Source organism: Stomoxys calcitrans, chromosome 1 (genome assembly GCF_963082655.1).
Source record: "Stomoxys calcitrans chromosome 1, idStoCalc2.1, whole genome shotgun sequence".
NCBI lineage: Eukaryota > Metazoa > Arthropoda > Insecta > Diptera > Muscidae > Stomoxys > Stomoxys calcitrans.
In genome coordinates, this window is record NC_081552.1 from 229,183,073 (window position 1) to 229,209,993 (window position 26,921).

At 42.1% G+C, this 26,921-nt stretch overlaps 2 protein-coding genes across 3 annotated transcripts in view; both read right to left on the bottom strand.

Annotated features, from left to right (window-relative positions):
- LOC106092439 (iron-sulfur clusters transporter ABCB7, mitochondrial) overlaps nucleotides 1–26,504 on the bottom strand; it is a 29,926-nt gene extending 3,422 nt beyond the window's left edge. Inside the window, exons 1-5 of one of the 2 annotated variants that reach the window (XM_059362483.1) lie at nucleotides 26,279–26,504; nucleotides 15,518–15,659; nucleotides 3,260–3,383; nucleotides 3,039–3,193; nucleotides 2,805–2,971 (exon numbers count right to left, since the gene is read on the bottom strand). In XM_059362483.1, coding sequence (XP_059218466.1) covers nucleotides 2,805–2,971; nucleotides 3,039–3,193; nucleotides 3,260–3,383; nucleotides 15,518–15,659; nucleotides 26,279–26,422 — 732 coding nt within the window. In that variant the 5' untranslated portion in view covers nucleotides 26,423–26,504. Of the gene's footprint in view, nucleotides 1–2,804; nucleotides 2,972–3,038; nucleotides 3,194–3,259; nucleotides 3,462–15,517; nucleotides 15,660–26,278 lie in introns of both variants that reach the window. The other variant, XM_059362482.1, reaches the window with a different exon arrangement.
- Nucleotides 18,935–26,368, bottom strand: LOC106092441 (SET domain-containing protein 4). Its single transcript, XM_013259311.2, has 2 exons — nucleotides 26,279–26,368; nucleotides 18,935–20,565 (listed from the first exon to the last, which is right to left on the bottom strand). The coding sequence occupies exon 2, from the start codon at nucleotides 20,419–20,421 to the stop codon at nucleotides 19,090–19,092; it is 1,332 nt and encodes a 443-aa protein (XP_013114765.2). The 5' UTR covers nucleotides 20,422–20,565; nucleotides 26,279–26,368; the 3' UTR covers nucleotides 18,935–19,089.
- Nucleotides 26,505–26,921: the final 417 nt, after the last annotated feature.

Genomic DNA, 26,921 nt, shown 5'->3' on the forward strand with positions numbered 1-26,921 from the left:
GGGGGATTGGCCTACGTGATACACCATTCCGTGCAATATAGAACCATCTCGCCTGCGCCTGGCGTTAGTGACCCCTACATGGAGTGCATGGAGATAGCAGTCAGGTCCGGTACTGCCTAGATAGAGCTATACAACGTGTACATTCTGCCGGGTGGGAGCTGTGTCCCGATTAATGGCCAAGCTTACGACCCCGACATAAGTGAGTTACCAGCTGGTCATAATCTTCTGGTTCTAGGGGATTTTAATGCGCATCATACTTCATGGCATTCTCCCCTAGGTAACGACCAGCGTGGCATAGCTTTGGCAGAGCAGATTGAAAGCTCCACGTTTTGCACGGTGAATGAGGATGCCGCCACTAGGATTACGAGGAGGTGCAGCAGCTCGCCAGACATTTCCATTGCATCCCCTAATCTCCTGAGTGACGTATCCTGGCAAGCCGTAATCTCTTTGGGGTCAGACCACCTCCTCATAATTCTCACCATCGACCGACCACCCGACTTCATAACCTCTGAGCGCCGAACGTTTATCAATCAGAAGAAGGCTAATTGGGCTGGCTTCAGAGAATATACCAATCACCGCTTCAGTGAACTGCCACCCGCCTCGGATGTGCTAGTGGCCGAGAGGAAATTCCGAGACATGATTAACGCAGCAGCCGGTCGAACCGGTCGAATACCCCAAGTGCGGCCCAATTTACCGGTGCAGGCAGCGTGATGGGATTCGTGGTATGGACCCCACTAACCTCAGAATTAGTGAGCTGACTCTGAAAATAAACAGGGTAGTCTACAAACATAAGCGGAATTTGTGGAACACTTGCAGCAATGTAACTTAGGCACCGGTGTAGGCAAGCTGTGGTCTACTGTTAAGTCACTCTCGAACCCCGGTAAACAGGATGACAGAACCTAAGTTCCTTTTGGCGAAGGAACCCTGACTGATCCATAGAGATGCGCCAGGTTGTTCAACCGTCAATTTATTGTGCATCACGAGAGTGATGGGGCAAAGAGGAGAACCATTCGCCGTATTCGTGGTCTCCGAGCCGATGAACAGCCATAACAATTTACCGTGGGCGCAATTTACCGTTACCAATGACATCCGTGGCGCCAAATCATCTGAGGCGTTGGGCCCCGATGGAATCTTTACATTGATGTTGAAGAATCTGGATTCACCTGGAGTTGAATACCTTACTACTGTCCTCAACCTGCCTTTGAACACTCTTATAGTTCCCGATGTCTGGAAAATGGGCAGAGTGATCCCGCTACTGAAGCCTGGAAAGGACCCGAGTTTGGGGGAGTCGTACAGACCGATCTCCCTTCTCTCACCAGTGGCAAAGACGCTTGAGGCATTACTCCTCCCGTGCCTCGTAGGAAAATTTCCATTCGCCGAGCATCAACATGGATTTCGGAGACTGCACAGCACAACAACAGCTTTGCATGCCATCACCACACACATTTGCCGTGGCTTCAATCAACCCAGGCCATGTGATAGCACGGTCCTCGTGGCACTGGACCTATCATAGGCATTCGACACGGTCAGCCATGCCAAATTATTCGAGGACATCGCCAACACGTCCCTCCAGTCAGGCCTGAAACGATGGGTCGCGAATTATCTGTGTGGCCGCCAGTCATTTGTGGAATTTAGGGATAAGAAGTCGAAACACCGTAGAGTGAAACAGGGAGTTCCCCAAGGTGGGGTGATATCTCCGGCTCTGTTTAACCTCTACCTATCCTCCATCCCACCCCCTCCAGACGGCATAGAGATCGTATCATATGCGGACGATTGTACGATCATGGCATCAGGCACCCTACCCATTGTTGGCATCAGCGATAGGTTGAACGTCTACCTTAACGAGCTTGCCTCATATTTCGCTGCGAGAAATCTGAAGATATCTGCCACCAAATCTTCAGCCACATTGTTCACTACAAATACGCGTGAGGTGAATACTGTGCTGACTGTGATGGTCGATGGAGAAATGTCCCAAAATACTTGGCATCACATTTGACAGCTCTTACACATTCTCCCCACATGCCACAGCAATTTGCTATAAAGTCAAAAGTAGAAACAAGGTCCTCAAGTCACTTGCTGGCAGCACTTGGGGTGCAGACAAAGAAACTTTATTGACCACGTACTAAGTGGCGCCAGTGTGGTCTCGTCAACTTTGTGACACGCAGTGGAATAATATTCAGATCTGTCAGAATACCGCCCTCCGAACTGCGACGGGCTGTCTCCTCAGTTCTCATGTGGACCATCAGGAGACAAAGATCCTACCAGTGCGAAGACATAACTATTTACATGCTATCTAAGCAATAACTTTTGGGCTGTTTTCGCAAATACCATCCAAATCATCATCTTGTGAATAGATATCCACCGCCCAGAAGCCTTAAGGTAGATCTGCATGATCTAGAGCGTGAGGTTCAGCGCTACACGAGAGAACCTCTAGATCAAGCCGCATATCAAGCAGGTCTAGACAACATTCATGCAGACACGTGAATGTAGTTCATGTGAATGTAGTCCTTGGAGAACGACCTCCACGACCACCTGAAGAAATCGACCTCGCCTGGCAAACCAGAGTAGTTCTGGCTCAATAACATTCCGGCAGATGCAGCCGCCTCAACTCCTACAGAGCAAGGATTTATGCCGAGGTGCAAGATGTATGTCCCGATTGTAATCAGGGACCGCACGATACACGTCACCTGTTTAACTGCTCGGCCAGACCCACTCGACTCAGACCCAGATCCCTGTGGACTGAAGCGCTAAAAACTATCGAAGGCATCCTTAAGATAGTTAAAACAAATGGACTTCATACAAACCTTTGATAATGCACCAGTCTGTTTATTGAGATGAAATGCCAAATCCAAATTGTGCAAATGTAAGAAAACATTTGTGGCTATCTTACGTATAGAATGGTGAGCCACTCTGGCAAAAACAGCATTACGCAACTCATTAAAACCAGCAGCACTGGCACGAGCAACGCCATCTATAAAAAGCAAAACAGAAATCATATCCAAATGCACAGTTGGGAAAAAAGTCACTTCTCAACTTACAACCAATCAACATGGCAGTGGCTGATGTTAATATAACATCGGCTGGAGTGTCCATTGTTAGGCTTCCCATGGTGTCAACGGCTCCCTTAAACAAAAACGGCACACATACGGTTAGAATTTTAGAACCGGCCAATAAGCCCAAAGAAATTGCAACTCTAAAAGAAAATTAAAGAAAATTTATTTGAATTTTATGTTGAAATTAATTTTTTTTGCCTACCCACCTTTTCCTCACAAGCGCATCATCCTTGGGCCATATGTAGGCCATCATGGCCCTTAGCATATCCTTGGATGTCACTTCTGGAGCATCTAATTTTCCTAGAGCACTACCCCCATCACCACCACCTCCTAGATGAATGTGACATTGTCGTAACGGTTGTTGTAGTTGTTGTTGTAAGGCAATATCTTGTGGATGTTGGGCTGGACCTGTAGGGATTTACTAAATTCAACAAAGTAGGATCCCCACAGGGCAAGACAACATACAAGCATGTACACAATTTACAAATAAATAAAAAAATTTTCTTTTTTTGTTTTTTTTTTTTTCAAAACAAAACAAATGTTAAAAAACAATAAAGAAATCAAAAGTTTTGTGTTAAAGTACAAATAAGAGATATAAAAAATTATTTACATTCGAAAAAAATTGGGTAAAATTAAAAATGAATAACCTCCACCATAGGACATATAACCGTTTGTTTGTGGAATGTCAAGTGGGAACAAGTAAAAAGGCATTAAGTTCGGTCGGGCCGAACTTTGGATACCCACCACCACGGGTATATATGTAAAACCCATTTCGTCACAATCCGGTGAGAATTGGATAACTTTAGTACCCACGGACATTGAGTGGTCTAATATATTTTGTATGTCATTATTCAATTTTAAAGAACAAAATATTGGTCTTTTTGGCAGATATATCCAATTATAAACCGATCTGAACCATATTAAGGTTGGACATCGAGGCTCAGAAAAACTCAGTTTCAAATTTCAGCAAAATCGGGTAATAAATAAAGCTTTTATGGGCTTCAGACCCTCAATCGGGAGATTGGTCTATATGACAGCTATATCTAAATATAGTCCGATCTAAACCATATTAAGGTCGGGTGTCAGGAGGCTAAATATAACTCACTGTTTCAAATTTTAGCGAAATCGGTTAAAAAATAAAGCTTTTATGGGCTTCAGACCCTTTATCGGCAGATCGGTCTATATGACAGCTATATCTAAATATAGTCCGATCTGAACCATATTTGGGTCTGATGTCGGGAGGCTTAAATTAACCAACTGTTTCAAATTTTAGCGAAATCGGTTAAAAAATAAAGTTTTTATGGGCTTCAGACCCTTTATCGGCAGATCGGTATATATGGCAGCTATATCCAAATATAGTCCGATCTAAATATAGTCTATTTAGGTAGGGTGTCAGGAGGCTAAAAATAACTCACTGTTTCAAATTTCAGCGAAATCGGGTAATAAACAAAGTTTTTATTTTTTAGCGAAATCGGTTAAAAAATAAAGCTTTTATGGGCTTCAGACCCTTTAACGGCAGATCGGTCTATATGACAACTATATCTAAATATAACCCGATCTGAACCATATTTAGGTCAGACGTCGGGAGGCTTAAATTAACTCACTGTTTCAAATTTCAGCGAAATCGGGCAATAAATAAAGCTTTTATGGGATTCAGACCCTTTATCGGCAGATCGGTCTATATGACAGCTATATCTAAATATAGTCCGATCTGAAGCATATTTGGGTCTGATGTCGGGAGGCTAAATATAACTCACTGTTTAAAATTTTAGCGAAATCGGTTAAAAAATAAAGCTTTTATGGGCTTCAGACCCTTTATCGGCAGATCGGTCTATATGACAGCTATATCTAAATATAGTCCGATCTGAACCATATTTAGGTCAGATGGGATGGGTATTTAGGCTCAAATTAACCCACTGTTTCAAATTTCAGCGAAATCGGGTAATAACTTAAGTTTTTATGAGTTTCAGACCCTTTAACGGCAGATCGGTATAAATGACAGCTATATCTAAATATAATCCGATCTGAACCATATTTAGGTCAGATGTCGGGAGGCTTAAATTAACCCACTGTTTCAAATTTTAGCGAAATCGGTTAAAAAATAAAGCTTTTATGGGCTTCAGACCCTTTATCGGCAGATCGGTATATATGACAGCTATATCTAAATATATTCCGATCTAAACCATATTTGGGTCTGATGTCGGGAGGCTTAAATTAACCCACTGTTTCAAATTTTAGCGAAATCGGTTAAAAAATAAAGCTTTTATTGACTTCAGACCATTTATCGGCAGATCGGTCTATATAGCAGCTATATCCAAATATGGTCCGATTTGGCCCATTTAAGAACTTAACCACCGTGCAACAAAAAGACGTATCTGTGACAAATTTCAGCTCAATATCTCAATTTTTGAATGCTGTAGAGTGATTACAGCAGACGGACGGACAGACCCACGGACATCGTTAAATCGTCTTAGAATTTTACGACTATCCGATGTATATATTCTTAGTAGGATCCCAAATTGATATTTCGATGTGTTGCAAACGGAATGACTAAATGAATATACCCCCAATCCTACGGCGGTGGGTATAATAAAACACTAAATAATAAAACGCCACCAGGACTTTGGTACATACAAGTTGCAATCGCATTGCGTGGGCAGCTGTGATCGCTGATGGCCTCTCTCCTCGCCTGGCGTCAAAGTAAATGCGATTTAATATAGGGAAAACATTTTAAAATCTGCTTTGGAGCCGTATGCAGGCAAAAATTTCGGTCGTAGGCCTTGAACGTACCAACAAGTAATGGCGTCGTCGCATAAAGCAAGATGGCAAAAAAATATTTTTTCCCCACTTAATTTCATCCCCACAGTAGTTGTCTATTTCACCAGATGCCAATCTGATGGATTTTATTTCGGTTATTTAAGAGAGTAGGGTAAGGAATAACAAGTAAAAGGACATTAAGTTTGACCGCACCGAACCACCTCGGATATATTGGGTTGCCCAAAAAGTAATTGCGGATTTTTCATATAGTCGGCGTTGACAAATTTTTTCAACGGCTCGTGACTCTGTAATTGCATTCTTTCTCCTGTCAGTTATCAGCTGTTACTTTTAGCTTGCTTTAGAAAAAAAGTGTAAAAAAAAGTATATTTGATTAAAGTTCATTCTAAGATTTATTAAAAATGCATTTTCTTTCTTTTAAAAAATCCGCAATTACTTTTTGGGCAACCCAATATATATTAACCCCCTTTCGTCATAATCCGGTGAAAAATGCAGCATTTATGAATCCATAGCATTTATTAAAGTATGGTCACATTTGGACCAAACTTGGCACAGACGTCAGGGGGTCTAATCTTAATTTTAAAGAAATCTTGTAATAAAAGCTGCTTTTATGGGCTCAAGATCTTAAACTAGGAGATCGGCATTTATGGCAGCTATATCCAAATAAAGCCCATTCTAGACCATACTTGATATGAATGTCGAAGGGCCAACACAAGTTGTTGGGCTAAATTTCAGAAAAATCGCATAATAAATGTTCCTTTTATGTGCCTATGGCCTTACATGGGAAGTTTGGAGTATATGACAGCTATATCCACATATAGTCTGATCTTTACTCGTTGTGCCAAATTTCAGCGAAATCGGATAATAAATGGGCCTAATACCTCAAAACGCGAGATCGGCCAAATATAGACCGGCCCACCCTAATGTTCATACATAGGTCGACCGACAGAGGCTGTCTCCTCAGTGTTCAAACACTGCTACAACAACAGTCGGGCCTCGATTAACCGGCAACCGATTACTTGGGAACCTCCAATATCTGGGAGAAAAAAATTTTTTGCCTTTTTTTTAAACCGATTATCCGTGATTACCTATATTATCCGGGAGCATAAAAAAATTTTTCGATTGCACGAACAAACATTCCGTTAAGCAAGGGGGGGCAAACTTTTCACATATCAATATGATGCCAATGCTGTCCGAGGGACCTCCTTTTTATAGACGAGACCGAATGGCGACACTTCTTTGAGAAGTTTTTAGAGGGGGATAACCACCGCTCAAAATTTTTTAATATTCTTACCAAGATTTGAAACCAGGCCTTCAGCGTCATAGACGACGTCATGACCTATCCGCTACGTTGGTTCAAATTGAAACCAGGCCTTCAGCGTCATAGACGGACATCATGACCTATCCGCTACGTTGGCTTCAAAAACTAAACTAAAAGCGTTAGCCTGACAGCAAATTGGTATGCCGCGGTGATTGATGGGCATAAGCTGTCAAAGAGAGACCAACTGCAGTATTGTGCGTACAAGTGCAAGGCGATAGTTATTGGAAAAGGAACTCAGCCAAGAAGTTTAAAGAATGTTCACAAACTCCCCGTTGTTTATTAAGCCAATATAAAAACTTGGGTAACTAAACAAATATCTCGGTTACTAAACAAATATTTTTTGTTTTGATTGGACCGATTACGCCTCAGTAGTTTGTTGGACTGATATGGAGAAAAAGTGCAACATAAGGACCATACAATAGGTTCAGAGAACATGTTGTCTTGGCATAGGCGGAGCGATGAGGACCACATCCACTAGATATCCGACCCATTGACATACAGATTAAGTGTGAGGCAGCCACTGCGGCTATGAGACTTAAGGCGATGGGAGAATGGATTTAGGATGGGAGCAGCTCATACCATCGCGGTATAATCGAGACGACGATAGGAGACCTGGAAGGAAGGGAAGAGGTTTCCGATCGGATACCTGAGATGAACCTTGAAGTCGAGTGCGAGGCACTGGTGCCATCGGCACAGTCTTGGATTGATGGAACCCTAGATTGCCATCTGGAAGATCATGATACATGGATGGATCAAAGCTAGAGGACAGAGTGGGCCTGGGGGTCTACATTGTTTTAGACTGCCTGACCATAATACAGTCCCGCAAGCGGAGATCCGGGCAATTACGGAATGCGTGAAGTGGTGTGATGCTAACGCGAGGACGTCGAGTATGAACATCTTCACCGACAGTAAAATTGCCATAAGGGCAATAACAATCAGGACGGTAAGGTCACAAACAGTCTTGCAGCATAAGAAGGAGATTAACGCCTTCTCTGAGGATGGCAAAATCCGCATCGTTTGGGTGCCAGGCCATAACGGAGTAAAGAGAAATAAAAGGGCACACGATTTGGCGGGGAAGGCCAAAGGACTGCCGTCAATAAACTTGGTTAACCCGAAACCTTTAGGGTCGACGCAGACCGAGTTAAGGGAGTGGGCGACGAATGCGCATGCAACATTGTGGAATAGCGAAAGGTCGATAGGACGGCGAAAATGCTATGGGGGGATCCTGATCGTGGGAAGACGAGGCTATTACCGAAAGGAAGGAAGTAAGAAGGAGCTCAGTATAGTTATTGGTATTATAACGGGACACATAGGACTACGAGGAGCTCACTTATGTAAAATCGGTGCCGCAAGTGATAGCATGTGTAGGGCATGCGGGGAAGATGATGAGACGTTGGAGCATTTCCTTTCGCGTCCAACAGATACCGGTACTTAGGTGGAGACACAATACCAGACATGAACTAACTTAGGGGAGTGGTATTGAAAACAATTAAGGATTTTGTAAGTAGCACGGAATTCCTAACTTGAAATTTTCTTTTTCGAGGTTACTTTATAGTTTTTAGAGCGCTTAGGTGTATGTCCACAGGGGCATGGGGCGCCTTAATATCTGCACCCTCTTTTTTTTTAACCAAACCTAACCTAAACAAATATCTTAAGAATAATTTAACAATCATTTTGTTCCCGAAATAAGAAATCATTGGAAGAAAATTGGTCTTAAAGACAAACAGCAAAATCCTTCTCCTCATAGACAACAGACTCATCCAGACGTAAATGATTTAAAAGCTGGCTTTATAGCAAAAATATTGTGCAAAAAAAAATGTTCTCCCTTACCTGGGAAAATCGATTATCCGTTATGCCTCCAGTGCCGATCATGCCGGATAATCGTCGTCCGACTGTATTAAAGATTAGGATAGAAAAAAAGGTTTAGATTAGGTTGAAAATAGGGCTCGGGTATTAATCCGACCCTTGCCACTGTGAACAACATCTAGGCAAGAAATCGGTTTGTTGTGCGGTCTAAATACTAGAAAGTAGCCTCGAAAAAGAAAATCTTAGCCAAGAATTCCGTGCTACTTACAAAATCCTTAATTGTTTTCCATACCACACACCATAGTTGGTTTATGTCTGGTATTGTTGTTGTTGTTGTTGCAGTGTGTTGACACTGAGGCGGCAGCCCTCAGTCAGTCGGGTCAATCCGGTACGCACAACCGGCTGCCATGGGTTTGATGTCTGGTATTGTGTTCTGTGTCTTTTAGAAACGAAAGCCGGGTAATGACATAGGAAATGCTCCCACGTCTCATCAGCTTCCACACATACTATCACTTGGTGCACGGATAGTATACTGACCTGGTTTTTACTTCATTTCAGTAATAGCCTCGTCTTCTCGTGATACGGATCTCCTCATAGGATTATCGTCGTCCTACCGACCGTTTCGCTTGCGTTCGTCATCCACGCCCCTAACTCGAACTACGTCGACCCGAAAGACTGCGGAATAACCAAGTTTACTGACGGCAGTCCTCTGGCCTTCACTGGCAAATCGTCTGTTCTTTCATTCTCCCTGGCTCGGCAACCAAACAATGTGGAGCATGACATCCTCAGAGAAGGCGTTAAACTCCTTCTTACACTTCCAGACTTTTCAAGATCCTACCGTCTTGGTTGTTCTTGCCCTGGTGGCCAGAAAACCCAGAGAAGAAAAGGTTTAATATTTTATTTTTTTTTTGTACGAAATCCTATGGTGAAGGATATTAAGTGGCATACTTGTAAACATAGTTAGCATTTGAGTCTTAAGAAAGGAAACATGGTTGCCCAAAAAGTAATTGCGGATTTTTCATATAGTCGGCGTTGACAAATTTTTTCACAGCTTGTGACTCTGTAATTGCATTCTTTCTTCTGACAGTTATCAGCTGTTACTTTTAGCATGCTTTAGAAAAAAAGTGTAAAAAAAGTATATTTGATTAAAGTTCATTTCAAGTTTTATTAAAAATGCATTTACTTTCTTTTAACAAATCCGCAATTACTTTTTGGGCAACCCAATAAAAAAGAATTGTTAAATAAAATTTGAAGAATAATGGTTTCAGACAGCGTAAGTATGGGTAAGAAAACAAAAAATTAAAGTGCGACTTTAAAAAAAAATAAAAGCACTGTGTTAGAATATATGGAGAACAAAGGAACACATGCTTTGGAAAAAATTACAGAAATTATGTAAAAAATTGTATGCGGTGTTATGCATCTTAATCGAAGTTTGACTATAACGTATTGCAAAATTTGTTCTGGCTCTGGCACAAAAACTAAGTGCCTATGATGCTCGACATGACAAGGCGGGTCATTGGTGCCTTTGCATAACCAATGGCCCCCTAGTTCCCTCGGCTATCAGTCTTTTGGACCGGAACGAGCTTACTCGCCTACAGGAACTTGGCGAGGATCGCCACCACCACATGAAAATGTGGCTACAACAACAAAAATTTTTTGGGGATCAAATTTAACAGAGCATGAATTGTGATCAAATATTCTCTACTTAGACCGGGTTTCGTTTCGACAGAATGGGCTACTACAAGGCCCCTGGCACGGGATAGCTGTGAGCACCACACAGGCAGGAACATTGAGGTCCGATCTGTGTGGTGTTCATTGCTGTAACGAGAAGCTTAACTGCGAGCTACAGGGCGCATCCATAGGTTGCGGATAGTAAAATATACGGAGTAGCAGCAACTGCAGTTGCAGACAATCAGCGGTATCAAGCGTAGAGTCTCAGTGAGAGGCCGAGTGGCACCGGCTGTTGCACAAATACTGAATGCCTATGATGCTTGACATGACAAGGCGGGTCAATCAGAAGAAGGCCGATTGGGCGGGCTTCAGAGAGTATACCAATCGCCGCTTCAGTGCCACTGCCACCCCTCTCGGATGTGCTAGTTGCAGAGAGAAAATTCCGAGACATCATTGGCGCCTTTAAATAACCAATGGCCACCCTGTTCCCGCGGCGATCAGTCCTTTGGACCGAAGCAATCTTGCTCGCCTACAATAGCTTGATGCGGATCGCCACCACCACATGCAAATGTGGCTACAACAACAACATTTTTTGGGGATCATATTTAACTGAGCATGGATTGGATATTCTCTACTTAGACCAGGTTTCGGTTAAACAGAATGGGCGACTGCAAGGACAATCACACAAGACATATGAAAGAAATAGTATTCCATCATCAAATTCGAACCCATGGCAGCCGGTTGTACGCACCGGATTGACCCGATCGGGCTCCTCAACGGCAAGGGCTGCCGCCTCAATGTACGTGTTCGCCTTTTTTCGTCATGGGAGAGGCACATGCCGAAGTGCCTTCTCCGCACGCTTCTGGTCTTTGTCGGGATTTAAAAGCACCCCGAACCCTGGTTCTGTTTGGTTTGCCAAAACCGCCTTCACCATTGGTCGGTGTCGGTGAGGTGTAACCGGTGCATGGAGTCGGAAAATTTCCGATCTTGCTCTGTCCTCACTTAACTATGGGAGCATAGTCATACTGGATATGTTGCAAGGTGCTGAGCGAACATAGCCAGCAGTGGGTTACAAGCGTCGTCGTCGTCGAACTATGTGACCCCCCGACCTCTCCCGTGCGGCAATATACGCAACGGCAGCATCCCAGCCCCATTATTGCCAGGTCAGTGCAGAGAAGTGTATAATTTTTGCAACTTAACTGCAACGGTCTCCGTGACAAGATCGATGAGATTGTGGATTTAATGAGTCGGAAGAGCATATTGGTCGCAACGATCCAGGCGTCAAAGCTGACCAGCGCCAGTGTGGTCTCGTCAGCTTTGTGACGCGCAGTGGAATAATATTCAGATCTGTCAGAATGCCGCCCTCCGAACTGTGACGGGCTGTCTCCTCAGTAGACATGTGGACCACCTCCATCAAGAGACAAAAATCCTACCAGTGGTAATTGGCTACCGGGTAAATGTAGTCCTTGGAGAACAACCGCCTCCCATAGCACCTGAAGAAATCGACATCCCCCGGCAAACCAGAGTAGTTTTGGCTCAATTACGTTCTGGCAGATGCAGCCGCCTCAATTCCTACAGAGCTAGGATTGATGTCGACGTGCAAGATGTATGTCCCGATTGTAACCAGGGACCGCACGATACACGTCACCTGTTTAACTGCCCAGCCAGAGCCACTCGACTCAGACCCAGATCTCTGTGGACGCACCCCATTTTAGTCGCAAAGTTCCTGGGTCTTTGCACTCAACAGAATCAAGCAGACGAAAGATAGAACACAATAAACTGCTACAACAACAACAACTATATAGCTGCCATAACACGAGGCATGAATTTGGCTGTGGATTTGTGGTTAGTCGGAGACTGAAACACCTTGTCTCCAGCTTTACTCCGGTGGATGAGAGGCTAGCCACAATCCGCATAAAAGCCAAATTCTTCAACATCAGCCTTATTTGTGCCCATGTCCCAACGGAAGACAAAGACGAGCAGACCAAGGATATCTTCTAGGTGCGCCTAGAGAGAGAATCTAACCGCTGCCCCACCCATGATATTAAAATCGTTCTTGGAGATTTTAATGCGAAGATAGGGAAGGAAGAAATTTTTGGTCCAACAGTCGGAAAGTTTAGCCTCCACGAGATAACGTCCAGTAATGGGTTGAGGCTGATAGATTTCGCCGCGGCAAAAAAACATGGCAGTTGGTAGCACCAGATTTCAATATAAAAATATTCACAGAGCCACATGGCTGTCACACGAGGACCCAAATTGATCACGTTGTGATAGATGGAAGGCATTCATCCAGCGTGTTAGATGTACGATCCATCCGTGGAGCGAATATAGATTCGGATCATTACCTTGTTGCAGCAAAGGTTCGCACCCGTTTGAATATGGCGAGGAAAGTACGATCTGACACTGCACGGAAGCTGGACATTGAAAAGCGAGAGAGGAGAAACGTCTATTCCGCAGAAAGAAAAAGGAAATGGAAAGACGTGAGTGTGAGTGTGAGCGAATTGAGATGTACAGGAGTCAGAATGAAGTCAGGAAATTTGACCAAAGAATTATACATCAAACCTATGGCTTTGGTGGAGGCACATCCTCCTGCAGAGACAAAGAAGGAACTCTGGTAACTGACACAGATAACATGCTGAGGATATGGAAAGAACATTTTACCCAACTGCTAGTGTCCGACGTTGGCGGCGGAGAGGATACCGCAGAACCAATCAATGATGATGGTATAGAATGTTTACCTTCTAATCAGAATGAGGTCCAAAGAGAAGTGATCCGACTGAAGAACAAGTAGGCAGCAGGAGCCGACGGTTTACCCTCCTAGTCAGAATGAGGTCCAAGTAGCAGTGACCTGACTAAAGAACAACAAGGCAGCAAAAGCCGACGGGTTACCCGCCGAACTATTTAAGAACGGAGGCGACACGCTGATAAGGCGCATGCATCAGCTTATCTGCGCAATCTGGCTAGAAGAACGCATACCCGATGATTGAAACCTCAGCATACAATGTCCCGTACACAATAAAGACGGAAAGACGGAATGTGCCAACCGCAGAGGAATAAGTCTCCTCCCCATGGCATACAAGATACTCTCGAGCGTACTGTGTGAAAGATTAAAACTCAAGTCAATGAGATAATTGGGCCCTATCAATGCGGCTTAAGACCTGGGTAAATCCACCCTAGACCAGATATTCACACTGCGCCAAATCCTGGAAAAGATCCGAGAAGGACAAATCAACACCTACCATCTCTTTGTTGACTACAAAGCCGCTCCTTTACGTTCAAAGGTATTTCAAGCCATGTCTGAGTTTGGTATCCCTGCAAAATTAATAAGACTCTGCAGGATGACACTTTCTGATACCCGTTCCTCAGTAAGAATAGAAAAGAATCTCTCCGAAGCATTTAATACCAAACGAGGTTTTAGACAAGAAGACAGCCGTGTGATGTCTTTAATATCATGCTGAAGAAGATTATACAAGATGCAGATGTGAATAGATATGGCACACTAATCACAAGAGAACACATGCTACTCGCCTATGCCAACGACATCGACATCATAGGACGGTCATCGGAAGTAGTAACTGCTACCTTTGAAAGGATCAAAAGAAAAAATGCAAAATTGCAAATTTTGCCCATGAACATTCCACTAAGGAACAGGGGAAAACTTCTCACCTATCAATGAGTGCAGTACGAATCAAGTTTATCACGGTGGCCTCCACCAGTGAAAATGGGTCTGGCAGTAAATGGAGATAAAGACGAAATGGATGGTTGAAACTCCCAAACACCCTGTACAACCGAGCAGATAAAGAAAATGGAGAAAGTTGGGAATCCAACTTTGAGATAGTCATTAACTTTATCTGCCTCGGCACCGCCGTAACCGAAACGAATAACACCAGTTTTGAGATAAAGCGAAGAATAATACTGGTAAACAGATGCTACTTTGGTAGTTGGCAGTTTAGAAACAAGGACACCTCTCGACAGACGAAGATTACACTATACAGGACACTGATGCTATCCGTGTTGTTATATGGTTTGAAGCATGGGTACTTGTCAAAGCAGATGAGGCAGGGCTTGGAGTATTTGAGAGAAAGATTCTTCGTAAAATATATGGACCAATTTGCGATAATGGAGAATATAGGCGACGCATGAACCACGAGCTGTATGACGACGATAGCATAGTTACACGCATCAAAATACAACGGCTGCGTTGGCTAGTTCATGTTGTCAGAATGGATGAAGATGCTCCAGCAAAGAAGTCTTTTGAAGGCAAACACGGTGGTACACGCAAACCGGGAAGACCAAAAGCCTCAAAACTTGGTATCAGAGATTTTAGAAAGAGAGCAGGAGATCGAGGCGCTTGGAACGCTATTCTACGTTGGGCTAGTGGAACAAATGTTCTGTCATAGCCAATCCAAGTAAAGTAAATATATCTTCACCACTTTATGGTCTACAGCGATACAATAAGTGGTGTAGCATAATATGTGAAAAGAAGCGATGTACGTTTTTTTACCAATTCTATATATGTGAGGAACAAAAATGGGAAAAACAATAAGCTTTAATATATCAAAAAAAAACATACCAAAAGTTACTGGCAAAAAATATAGACAAAGGATTTGAGTTGAAAGACAAACATATAGCTTACGCTTTTACAAACCCATTACATGGTATGGGATTTTAGAATAATATACATTGAAATGTTCAAAAAGGGTACAGTAAACCATTTGTAAGGGTTGGTTTTTGGAGAAATTATAACCGGGACGATAGTTTAATACTAAGTTGCAGACACAGGATACAATCTAGGCGATTTAGTTTTCTGCAATTCCAACCGATCAAGGGTTTTTGAGGGGAGCGCAGAAGTTTGAAATGTGATAAACGGTGGTACTTGTTTAGCAATTACCTTTAGGCGCCTTCTTCACAAAAACACCACCCAATAGTTTACTGCCTGGTGTGGGAGTAAAGGGTGTTATCTTTTTCTTGTTGGCGTTTTTTGTTGAAGAGCCATCGTCCACATTGGTGACAGTCGTGCGGGAGGTAAGTAACTAAAATAAAGAAGAAAAAACCAAAAAGGCATGGCAAATTTTTAAAATAAAACACAATTTTTTTATTTAAGTTTTGAAAAAATATGAATGTTAACTTAATATTACTTTATCTTATATATTGGGTTGCCCAAAAAGTAATTGCGGATTTTTCATATAGTCGGCGTTGACAAATTTTTTCACAGCTTGTGACTCTGTAATTGCATTCTTTCTTCTGTCAGTTATCAGCTGTTACTTTTAGCTTGCTTTAGAAAAAAAAGTCAAAAAAGTATATTTGATTAAAGTTCATTCTAAGTTTTATTGAAAATGCATTTACTTTCTTTTAAAAAATCCGCAATTACTTTTTGGGCAACGCAATATAACAAGTAAGAGCGTACCAAGTTCAGCCGGGCCGAATCTTATATACCCTCCACCATGCATCACATTTGTCGAGTCCTTTGCGCGGTATCTCTTTTTAGGCAAACAAAAAATATTGAATAAGAACAATTTTGCTATTGGAGCTTTATCAAGTTATAGTCAAATTCGGACCATAAATGAATTGAATGCTGAGCATTGTGAAATATTTCAGTCCATTCGGATAAGAATTGCGACTTGTAGGGGCTCAAGAAGCAAAATCGGGAGATCGTTTTATATGGGAGCTGTATCAAGCTGTTGATCAATTCAGACCATATTAGACACATATGTTGAAGATCATGCGAGAAGCCGTTGTACAAAATGTCTTCCAAATCGGATGAAAATTGCGCCCTCTAGAGGCTCAAGAAGTCAAGATCCCAGGTCGGTTCATATGGCAGCTATATCAGTTTATGTATCGATTTGCGTCATTCCTAGCACAGTTATTGGAAGTCATAACAAAACACCAAGTGCAAAATTTCAGTCAAATCGGATAAGAATTGCGCCCTCTAGTGGTTCAAGAAGTCAAGATCCCAGATCGTTATATAGGGCAGTTTTATTAGGTTGTGCATTGATTTGCACCATACTTAAAACAGTTGTTGGAAGTCATAACAAAACACCTCATACGAAATTTCAGCTAGATCGGATGAGAATTGCGCCCTCTAGCGGCTCAAAAAGTCAAGACCCAAGATAGGTTTATGTGGCAGCTATACCAGGTTTTAGACCGATTTGAACCATACTGAGCACATTTGTTGGAAGTGATACCAAAACACTACGTGCAAAATTTCAATTAAATCGGACGAGATTTGCGCCCTCTAGAGGCTAAAGAAGTCAAGACCCAAGATTGGTTTATATGGCAGTTATATTAGATTATGGATCGTTTTAAACCATATTTGGTACAGTTATTGGAAGTCATAACAAAACACCTCATGCAAAATTTCAGCTAGATCGGATGAGAATTGCGCCCTCTAACGGCTCAAGAAGTCAAGACCCCAGGTAGGTTTATATGACAGCTATACCAGGTTTTAGACCGATTTGAACCATACTGAGCACATTTGTTGGAAGTGATACCAAAACACTACGTGCAAAATTTCACTTAAATCGGACGAGATTTGCGCCCTCTAGAGGCTCAAGAAGTCAAGACCCAAGATCGGTTTATATGGCATTTATATTAGATTATGGATCGTTTTGAACCATATTTGGCACAGTTATTGGAAGTCATAACAAAACACCTCATGCGAAATTTCTGCCAAATCGGGTAAGAGTTGCGCCCCCTAGACGCTCAAGAAGTCAAGACCCCAGGTAGGTTTATATGACAGCTATATCCGGTTATGAAACGATTTCAACCATTCTCAGCACAGTTGTTGAAAGTCATAATAAAACACCTCATGCAAAATTTTAGCGAAATTGGATAAGAATTGTGCCCTCTAAAGGCTCAAGAAGTCAAGACCCAAGGTCGGTTTATATGGCAGCTATATCAAAACATGGACCGATGTGGCCCATTTACAATCCCAACCGACCTACACTAATAGAAAATATTTGTGCAAAATTTCAAGCGGCTAGCTTTACTCCTTCGAAAGTTAGCGTGCTTTCGACAGACAGACGGACGGGCGGACATGGCTAGATCGACTTAAAATGACATGACGATCAAGAATATATATACTTTATGGGGTCTCAGACGCATATTTCGAGGTGTTACAAACAGAATGACAAAATTAGTATACCATCCTATGGTTTAGGGTATAAAAATCAATTTTCGTTTGTTTGTTTGTGTGTTCCTTAAAGACTCAGAACCGGCTGAACCGATTTTCTTGAAATTTTCGCAGGTGGTGCATAATAATCCCGTGGTGAAAATAGGGTACTACATTTTTTGATATCTGAAGGGGGGGGCGGACCCTCCCCCCTTACCCTAATTTTCAGAAACGCCAGATTTCGCTGATGGGTGGTGTGATTTAAGCGAAATTTTGTGTGCTCTCTTATAGTAGCCTACAAACAAAAATTTGGTATCCAAATTTCTGATGGGGTACCTAGGGAGGGGCGCCCCACCCCCAAAACCTACCAAATATATATATACACCAATCAAGACAATATTGGACTCAAATGAAAGGTATTTTAGCTTAGAAAACGTATCTAATATTCAATTGTCGGACCAAGTGTTCGGGGAACCACCCCCAAAACACCCCTAAATCGGACATATTTACCGACCATAGCAATATGGGACTCAAATTAAAGGTATTTGAGAGTAAAACACGAATCTGATATTCGAATGTAGGACCAATTTTCGGGGGCCACCCCTTCTCCAAAACACCCCCCAAACAGGATTTATTTACTGAATAGGCCAATATGGCGCTTAAATAAAAGGTATTTGAGTGTAGAATACGAATCTGATATCCAGATGTGGAACCAAGTGTTTGGCGGCCGCCCATCCCCGAGAACATCCCCCAAAGAGGGCAAATTTATGGAGCTATGGAGGCCACCGTGGCGTAGAGGTTAGCCTGTCCGCTTATGACGCTGAACGCCTGGGTTCGAATCCTGGCGAGACCATTAGAAACAATTTTCAGCGGTGGTTTTCCCCTGCTAGTGCTGGCAACATTTGTGAGTTACTATGCCATGTAAAACTTCTTTCGAAAGAGGTGTTGCACTGCGCTACGCAGTTCGGACTCGGCTTTTAAAAGGAGGCCCCTTATCATTGAGCTTAAAACTTGAATCGGACTGTACTCATTGGTATGTGAGAAGTTTACCCCTGTTCCTTAGTGGAATGTTCATGGGCAAAATTTGCAATTTTGTATTTCACTAGAAGCTCTTTAATTGTCGAAAATAAATATTCAAAGAAAAATTTTGCTCCATATAATCTAAAAAAAGGTGCAGCGAAGCGGGCCCGGTTCAGCTAGTTTTTGAAATAAAACAAAATTTCTTTATTGAAGTTTTGAAAAAATATAAAAGTAACTTAATATTATTTAAGAATAATAATTTTTTACATTTACAGTTTGCCCCTGTTCCTTAGGGGAATGTTCATGGGCAAAATTTGCCTTTTTTTACATATCTAAAGTCCTAGTAAACATTCGTCCATATACCTCAGACATTCTTGCAAATACATTTTTGCAATATATCCTGACTTTGTCAAATCCCTTAAAGATTCCAAGGATTTTATATACATCTCATATTCCTTTACTTTAAATTTTAACAAAAGCCCAACTTCTTCATTGACATTTTGTAAATTTTCAATGGAGCCAAAAGCAACCTGATTCAAAATGTTGGGAAAATGACTTTCTTCTTTGAAGAGCAAATGTAAGACCACCTGTAAATTATGAGATACCCCTTCATGCTGGTGCACAAACATTTGATCGCACAGATTGTGATCCCTTATGAACTTGAATTTATTTTTATGGAAAACCCTGCCTTTAAATGATTTCTCCATATGTAGGAAATTTTCAATATCCATGAGGGAAAACTCAAACAAATCATGGCGGTTCGAAGGCAAAAAGAAGCCATATTCCGTTAACAGCTTAAGATTGCTCAAGGCACCATAGCTTATGAAAATTTGCCGATAGGCAGGTATTTTGGCACCATCACCATTGGCAAGAGTTAAAACAAATTCCAATTGCTTGCTCGCAGTATGGCGCATTACATCAGCTTCGGTTTGTACTAAATCTGAATGATTGAATAAATCTAGAAAAGGGGCTAAAGCTAAATTATAATCTTCGCTTAGAAGATTTTGAAAATACAGTTTGTCGGACTTTATTTGTTTGCCCAAGACATAAACACTACGTGTGTTGACTACGAAATACGACCAGCGAAATTGTGCCATTGGATATTTTAACTCAAAATCTTCTGCATTTCTCAAAACTATTTTCAAGTTTTTGTACGATTCTTTAATCAAACGATTCTGTTCAACTGTTCTTTCTAAAATATTTTCAGGCAGACATTGCAATTCTGCTATGGGACAAAAATAGGGTGTGCTAAAATATGTTGGCAAGGATTTTAAATAAGGCTTGAACGGGGATTCTTGACCCAAAGCCATTTGATATAGAACATAAAATGCCATTAATGATTGAAAAGAAATCTTATGGTCTTTATCAAATTTCTCCTCGTCAAACATTTCCCTAAAACCTTCATCATCTTCCAAGGTTTTTATGGTCAATAAAGCATCAATGGGTAAACGTATAAGTTCTGGCTCTGTACCACAAATAGCTTGTTTGGAACATAGGCCGCGACCAGTTAAAGGGAAATTACGTGCTGTCAAACGACTTTCATTTTTCCATTGCAAGGAGCTTAGGTATTTATATAAATCTGGTAGAAAGCTTTCATCTTTAGACTGTTCATGTTCTGCAGCTAGTTTTAGTCGCTGTTTGCGACAACGATAAGTACGTCCCATGTTCACTTAGACACTAATCAGAGAGTGAGAAATTAGTGCTGCCCAAAAATTGCTTTTCTAAGACTCTCAATCTGTGCTGGATACTCTGTTGTCCTAATAGAATTTCAATTTTTTAACTGCCTACTCGAGTAGAATTCAATGGGTCTGCAAAGATAACAAAACGAGGGAGAATGAAGCGTCAGTATATTGCCATCATTTAATTTAAGCAAATTTTATAATTTAATTAGCAACAAGTTATCTGTTGCAAAGTTCTTGAACAATTACCACGAGGTGTTTTGTCTAACTGGTAACTGTGGAAATCTTTGCTAAAAATTGTTTCTTTGTATTTAAATTTTTTCTACGAAAAACTTTGAACCTTTAACAGACTTTTGTGGTCCTGATAAGGTTTCTGAATTTCGGTTGTTTGAGTAGGTTTCATAGGCTAACTATGTGGGAAAAACTGCATAAGAGACAGCCAAATATAGTCTTTGGTAGATGCCCACAACCAATAGTAGATGTTGAGAAAGGTCTACCTAGAAATATATATGAGTACCACACAGGCTGGAACTTTGAGCTTCGATCTATGAGGTGTTCATCGTTATCACTAGAAGCTAAATATAGTCTTTGGTGGATGCCCATAACCAATAGCAGATGTTAAGAAAGGTCTACCTCGAAAAATATGAGCTCCACACGGAGCTTTCAGCTCGGATTTATGAGGCATTCATCGTTATCACTAGAAGCTTAACTGGAAGCTACCGGGCTCGCCAGGGGATGCGAATGGTGGAATGCTTCATACAGAGTAACTGTAATGGCAGACGCGGACCTTTAACAGACTTTTGTGGTCATGATAAGGTATCTGAATTTCGGTTGTTTGACAGCCAAATATAGTCTTTGGGGGATGCCCACAACCAATAGCAGATGTTGGGAAAGGTCTACCTAGAAATATATGAGCACCACACGATCTGAAACTTTGAGCTCCGATCTATGAGGTGTTCATTGTTATCACTAGAAGCTAAGCTGGAAGCTAGCAGGCGCGCCAGAAGTTGCGGATGGTGGAATGCTCCGTACAGAGTAACTGTAATGGCAGACGCGAACCATCAGCGATATCGAGTGGAGAGTCTCAGTGAGAGGTCGGGCGGCACCGGCTCTTGCCTAAATACCGAGTGCCTATGATGCTCGGCATGACAAGGCTAGTTATTGGCACCTTCAAATGACCAATGGCCATCATGTTTTCGCGAAACAAGCTTTGCCGACCTTTAGGAGCTTGAGGATTGCTACCTCCACATACCAAGGTGGCACGGGATAGCTGTGAGCATCATACAGACTGGAACATCGAGGTCCCATCTGTGTGATGTTCATCGTTATCACTAGAAGCTTCTTCAATAGAAGCTTCAAATCCCATGGCAGCCGGTTGTACGTACCGGATTGACCCGATGGATTTCTTCATCGGCAAGGGCTGTCTCCTCAGTGTTTAACACACTGCTACAACAACAACAACAACAACTAGAAGCTTAGCAGGAAGCTCCCAGACGCGCCAGAAGTTGCGGATGGTGGAATACTCTGTTCAGAGTAACTGTAATGGCAGACGCGAACCATCAGCGATATCGAGCCGAAAGTCTCAGTGAGAGGTCGCGTGGCACCGGCTCTTTCACAAATGCTGAGTGCCTATGGTGCTCGGTATAACAAGGTTAGTTATTGACATCTTTAAATGACCAATGACAATCATGTTTTCGCGGAACAAGCTTGCCGACCCATAGGAGCTTGACAAGGATCGCTCCCCCACATACCAAGGTGGCACGGGATAGCTGTGAGCACCATGCAGGCTGGAACATTGAGGTCCCATCTGTGTGGTGTTCATCGTTATCACTAGAAGCTTAGCAGGAAGCTTCCAGGCGCGCAGGCAGAGTAACTATAATGGCAGACGCGGACCATTAGCGGTATCGAGCGGGGAGTCTCAGTGAGAGGTCGGGTGGCACCCGCTCTTGCACAAATACTGAGCGCCTATGATGCTGGATGTGAATAGGCGAGTTATTAGCGCCATTAAATAAGTTATGGCCACCTTGTTCCCGCGGCGATCGCTCCTACAACAACCAGGGTGGCTACAGCAACAAAAATATCTATAGAATTCCAATTCTCTCTCTAAGCATCGAGATAGAGCTAACATTGCAATAAACAAAAATTTGCCCCTGAACATTTCACTAAGGAACAGTACCAAAGTCTCACATATCACGGATTCAATAGCATGATATGCACTCATAATCGACCCATTCTTTGCCAGCTCAAACATTGCCACCCCTGCATGAGAAGGAACCAGCAAAGCATAAAAGCCTTCCTCATGGTTCTAAAATGTTATTTTCATATCCTTACCAGTTGCGACCTCACATAACCCGGAACCAGAGCGTTGATAGTCCATTTGGGCAGCCCCTCTTACATCACAAACTTCTCCAATCCCATGGCAGCCGGTTGTATGTACCGCATTGACTCGATGAAGTCCTTCATCAGCAAGGGCTGCCGCCTCAGTGTACCACACTGCTACAAAAACACTCTACTCTAGGGCTTTTGTATGACACCCTTACTCCTATGAATTCATTAAAGACTCCTGCCCAGGCGCCGTCCTCCAATCTTGATCCATCCATAAAGGAACAGTACCAAAGTTTTCACATATCACGGATTCAGTAGCATGATATGCACTTATAATCGATCCATTCCTTGCCATGAGAAGGAACCAGCAAAGCATGATAACCTTCCTCATGGTTCTTAAATGTTATTATCCTATCCTTACCAGTCGTGACCTCACATAACCCGGAACCAGAGAGTTGATAGTCCATTTGGGCAGACCCTCGAGCATCACAAACTTCTCCAATCCCATGGCAGCCGGTTGTATGTACCGCATTGACTCGATGAAGTCCTTCATCAGCAAGGGCTGCCGCCTCAGTGTACCACACTGCTACATTACGGAATTCATTAAAGACTCCTGCCCAGGCGCCGTCCTCCAATCTTGATCCATCCATTAAGGAACCGTACCGAAGATCTCACATATCACGGATCCAGTAGCATGATATGCACTCATAATCGATCCATTTCTTTGCCATGGAAAGGAACCAACAAAGCATGATAGTCTTCCTTGTGGTTCTAAAATGTTATTTTCATATCCTTACCAATAGCGACCTCACATAGCCTGCACCAAAGCGTTGATAGTCTATTTGGGCAGCCCCTCCTGCATTACAATCTTCTCCAATCCCATGGCAGCCGGTTGTCGATGAAGTCCTTCATCGGCAAGTGCTGCCGCCTCAGTGTACCACACTGCTACAAAAACACTCTTCTCTAGGGCTTTTGTATGACACCCTTACTCCTATAAATTCATTAAAGACTCCTGCCCCGTCGCCGTCCTCCAATCTTGATCCATCTATGTACACCAAATGTACACCTATAGGCAGCATACCTTCAGCCCAGAACTCCTTCTAAGGAAAAACGAAGTCCAATCCGACAAAAACTAAGGACCTCCTGGTACATAATATCAAAGTCGAGCCCAAACACTGTGTGTGGATAACGATACCTTTGAAATAGTCGATTATATCTTACTCTGCAGTTGTTGTTGTAGCAGTGTGTTATACACTGAGGCGGCAGCCCTTGCCGATGAAGAACTCCATCGGGTCAATCCGGTACGTACAACCGGCTACCATGTGATTGAACTCTGCAGTGAGTCAATACATGCTACTGAACTACAAATGAACTTCAAAGGCACCTCTGGACAGGCAATCTTCCGAACACACTGATACTACCTTCGATATTATATGGAGCATAAGCATAGACCAATCTACGTTAAGGGACAATTTCTATATCGTATGATCCACAATATGAGCTAAACGCCCACATTTAATTGTTTCCTAGCCAAAAAAACATTTGATACCCATATATTTTTAGAGCTGTGAAAGAAAAAGAAAGGAAGTAGTTTTTTTGACATTTGTCTAAACACACAATGTGAACATGTCAATAGAACAAAATGTTAATAGTGGTTAACCATGGTTTCCATGTTGTTTTTGTTTTTGTAGCCCATTTTCATGTGGAGGTTGCGATCCTCGTCAAGTTCCTGAAAGTGAGCAAGCTCGTTCCGGTTCAAAAGACCTATCGCCGCGCAAACAGGCTGGCCCATAGCTCGCCTTGACATATCGAGCATCATAGGCACTCAGTATATAAGCAAGAACCGATGCCGACCGGCCTATCACTAAGACTCTCCACGACGACAGCAGTTGCAGCTAGTCGGTATGGAACATACCGGGAGTTCGCAGCTAAGCTTCTCGTGACAGCGATAAACACCACGCAGATGAGACCTCAAATTTCCAGTCTGTGTGGTGCTCACAGCTATCCCGTGTCGGGTTTCTATAATCGCCGATAGCATACATATCTCTATTGGCCGGTAATGTTAAATTAGGCTAACATTTTAAAATTGGCTAGACCGTTTATACCATGCATTGCGCTGGAAAGACTCCACGGTAGGCAAGTCTGAAAAGTTTGCGTTGTGGACGATTGAGCACAGCAGAAAAATTACTTAAATTCCCAGGACTGTCGAGAAAAAGATGTTAGTAATGGTTTGTTCACCGAGAAAGAAGAATTTGCGGCGAATATTTCAGCCAATTATGTAGCTTTATCAAACGGTAACACTGAGGCGACAGCCCTTTCCTATGAAAGACCCCACCGGGTCAATTCGATACGTACAACCGACTGCCATGGGATTGAGTTCCCTGTATCCCATTTACACGAGTGAAAAGCTGTTATGTTCCTTGACACCTATACTCTTTTCGCGAAGAAAAAATTCTTGCTTCTAAACTCCCTATCACTCATAGTTCTTGTCATTTTGCGAATCAGTTTACTACTGGCATTACCTTTCAAAGTGACAGCATCTTTTCATGCCTGGTTAAACCAACTTTTTTAGTTTTTTAAACTTATGAGCTAAACAAAAGTTCTCGTATACATATACTCATACCAACCAATAATGCATGCGGTTTAATTCCGCAAACAAATAGATAAGAATTGTAGATTGTAGCAAATAAAATTAAATATTTACTCACAAAGCCATCCCATATGCATCTTATGAGAAAATTAGCATTACATTACTGTTTTGGGGGTGCAAACGGGTAAATCGGTGCACTTCACCTCAATGTATGCTGTGTTTCTGAGTTAGCCAATACCTACTCTAAGCTAACGAAGATGAGGTTGTGAAACCCTTGCGGGAGTTTATGTCTTGGCTGACTAGAGATCGAACTTAAGATGGGCAATGTATACCTATCTATTCCAATGAGTTGTACAAATCTTCTCTTCAAAGGCTACATGTTGAGTATTTCACATCAATATTATAGATGAAAACTAACTTAGCTGATAAACGTTCCACGGCCAATTACATTGTGATTACTACTAAATAGGCACTTTTCATGTATATATGCAAAATTGAAATTCCGGAGTCAATACCACAGCATTTCGAAAACAGTGTATGGCAAATTTTCGTTTTTGCCAAAAAATCCCCACTCATTCGTACATTGAGACAAGCATTTGGAGATGATTCCTTATGAAACAATTCAAATCTCAATCATCCAAAGACCATATTAAAACACGACGTATTTACGTTTTAAATCAGGAATATACGGCTTCTATTGCATTTCCTCCAAGGACAACGTTCCTAACAATCAATTTAGCCATCAACGACCTTTGGTAAACAAAATAGTTGTTACTTAATGTCAAATTCAATCATGCACCAAAGCCAATTATGATGAAGGCTTTGTTGCCAAAACAATAACACTGGCTATATATTACGAAATATTTGTTGTGGTTGGACATTTTAATGAGAATGGCCTTGATAATGAAGCGACAAAAGACTACTTACCAGATGTGCTGTTACACGCTGACGACTACCGGGAGCATTGAATTTGCAGTACTGATAACGTCCCAAAGTGCTGTATGCTTTCTGGCTGTTGAAATTATGTTGGTGTTTACTGCAAAATCTAGCCAAGTGGACAAGCCCAGCCATAATTTCCCAGTTTAATGAAAATAATAAAAATATGTGTGCTCCTGTTCCAAGAAAATCTGCTTTCGAATGTCAGTTTCCTTATGACACTGTTGTCAGCAAAAAGCCAGGAATGGTTAAGATTGTTTAATCGTTGACACAATAACAGATGCTGGCGATAGCGAAAAATAACACATTCCATTAGAGCTGGTATTCCATTTTGCTTTCGGAATAGCCGCCGCAATTTTTTTCATTGTATCGCGAGCGAAATTTTACAGCTATCAAAATATTTTGTTTATATACCAAAACACGTTTCTATATCTGCACTTATTGTTTTCTCTATTTTATATACTTTGTATCAAACAAATAAAGAAACACAACCACTGAAACCAATAAAATAACAGATATGATGCCGGCAATAGATTCAAGTGTTGCCCCTATAACAGGATTCACTAATAGAAGGTTAGGTCACATGCAAAAACATAAAGTGGATAGGCCCCATAAACATCATTAAAGATGTCAA

Coding starts and splice junctions, on each gene's coding strand:
- LOC106092441 (XM_013259311.2), bottom strand. CDS start 20,421: ATGGGACGTACTTATCGTTGTCGCAAACAGCGACTAAAACTAGCTGCA.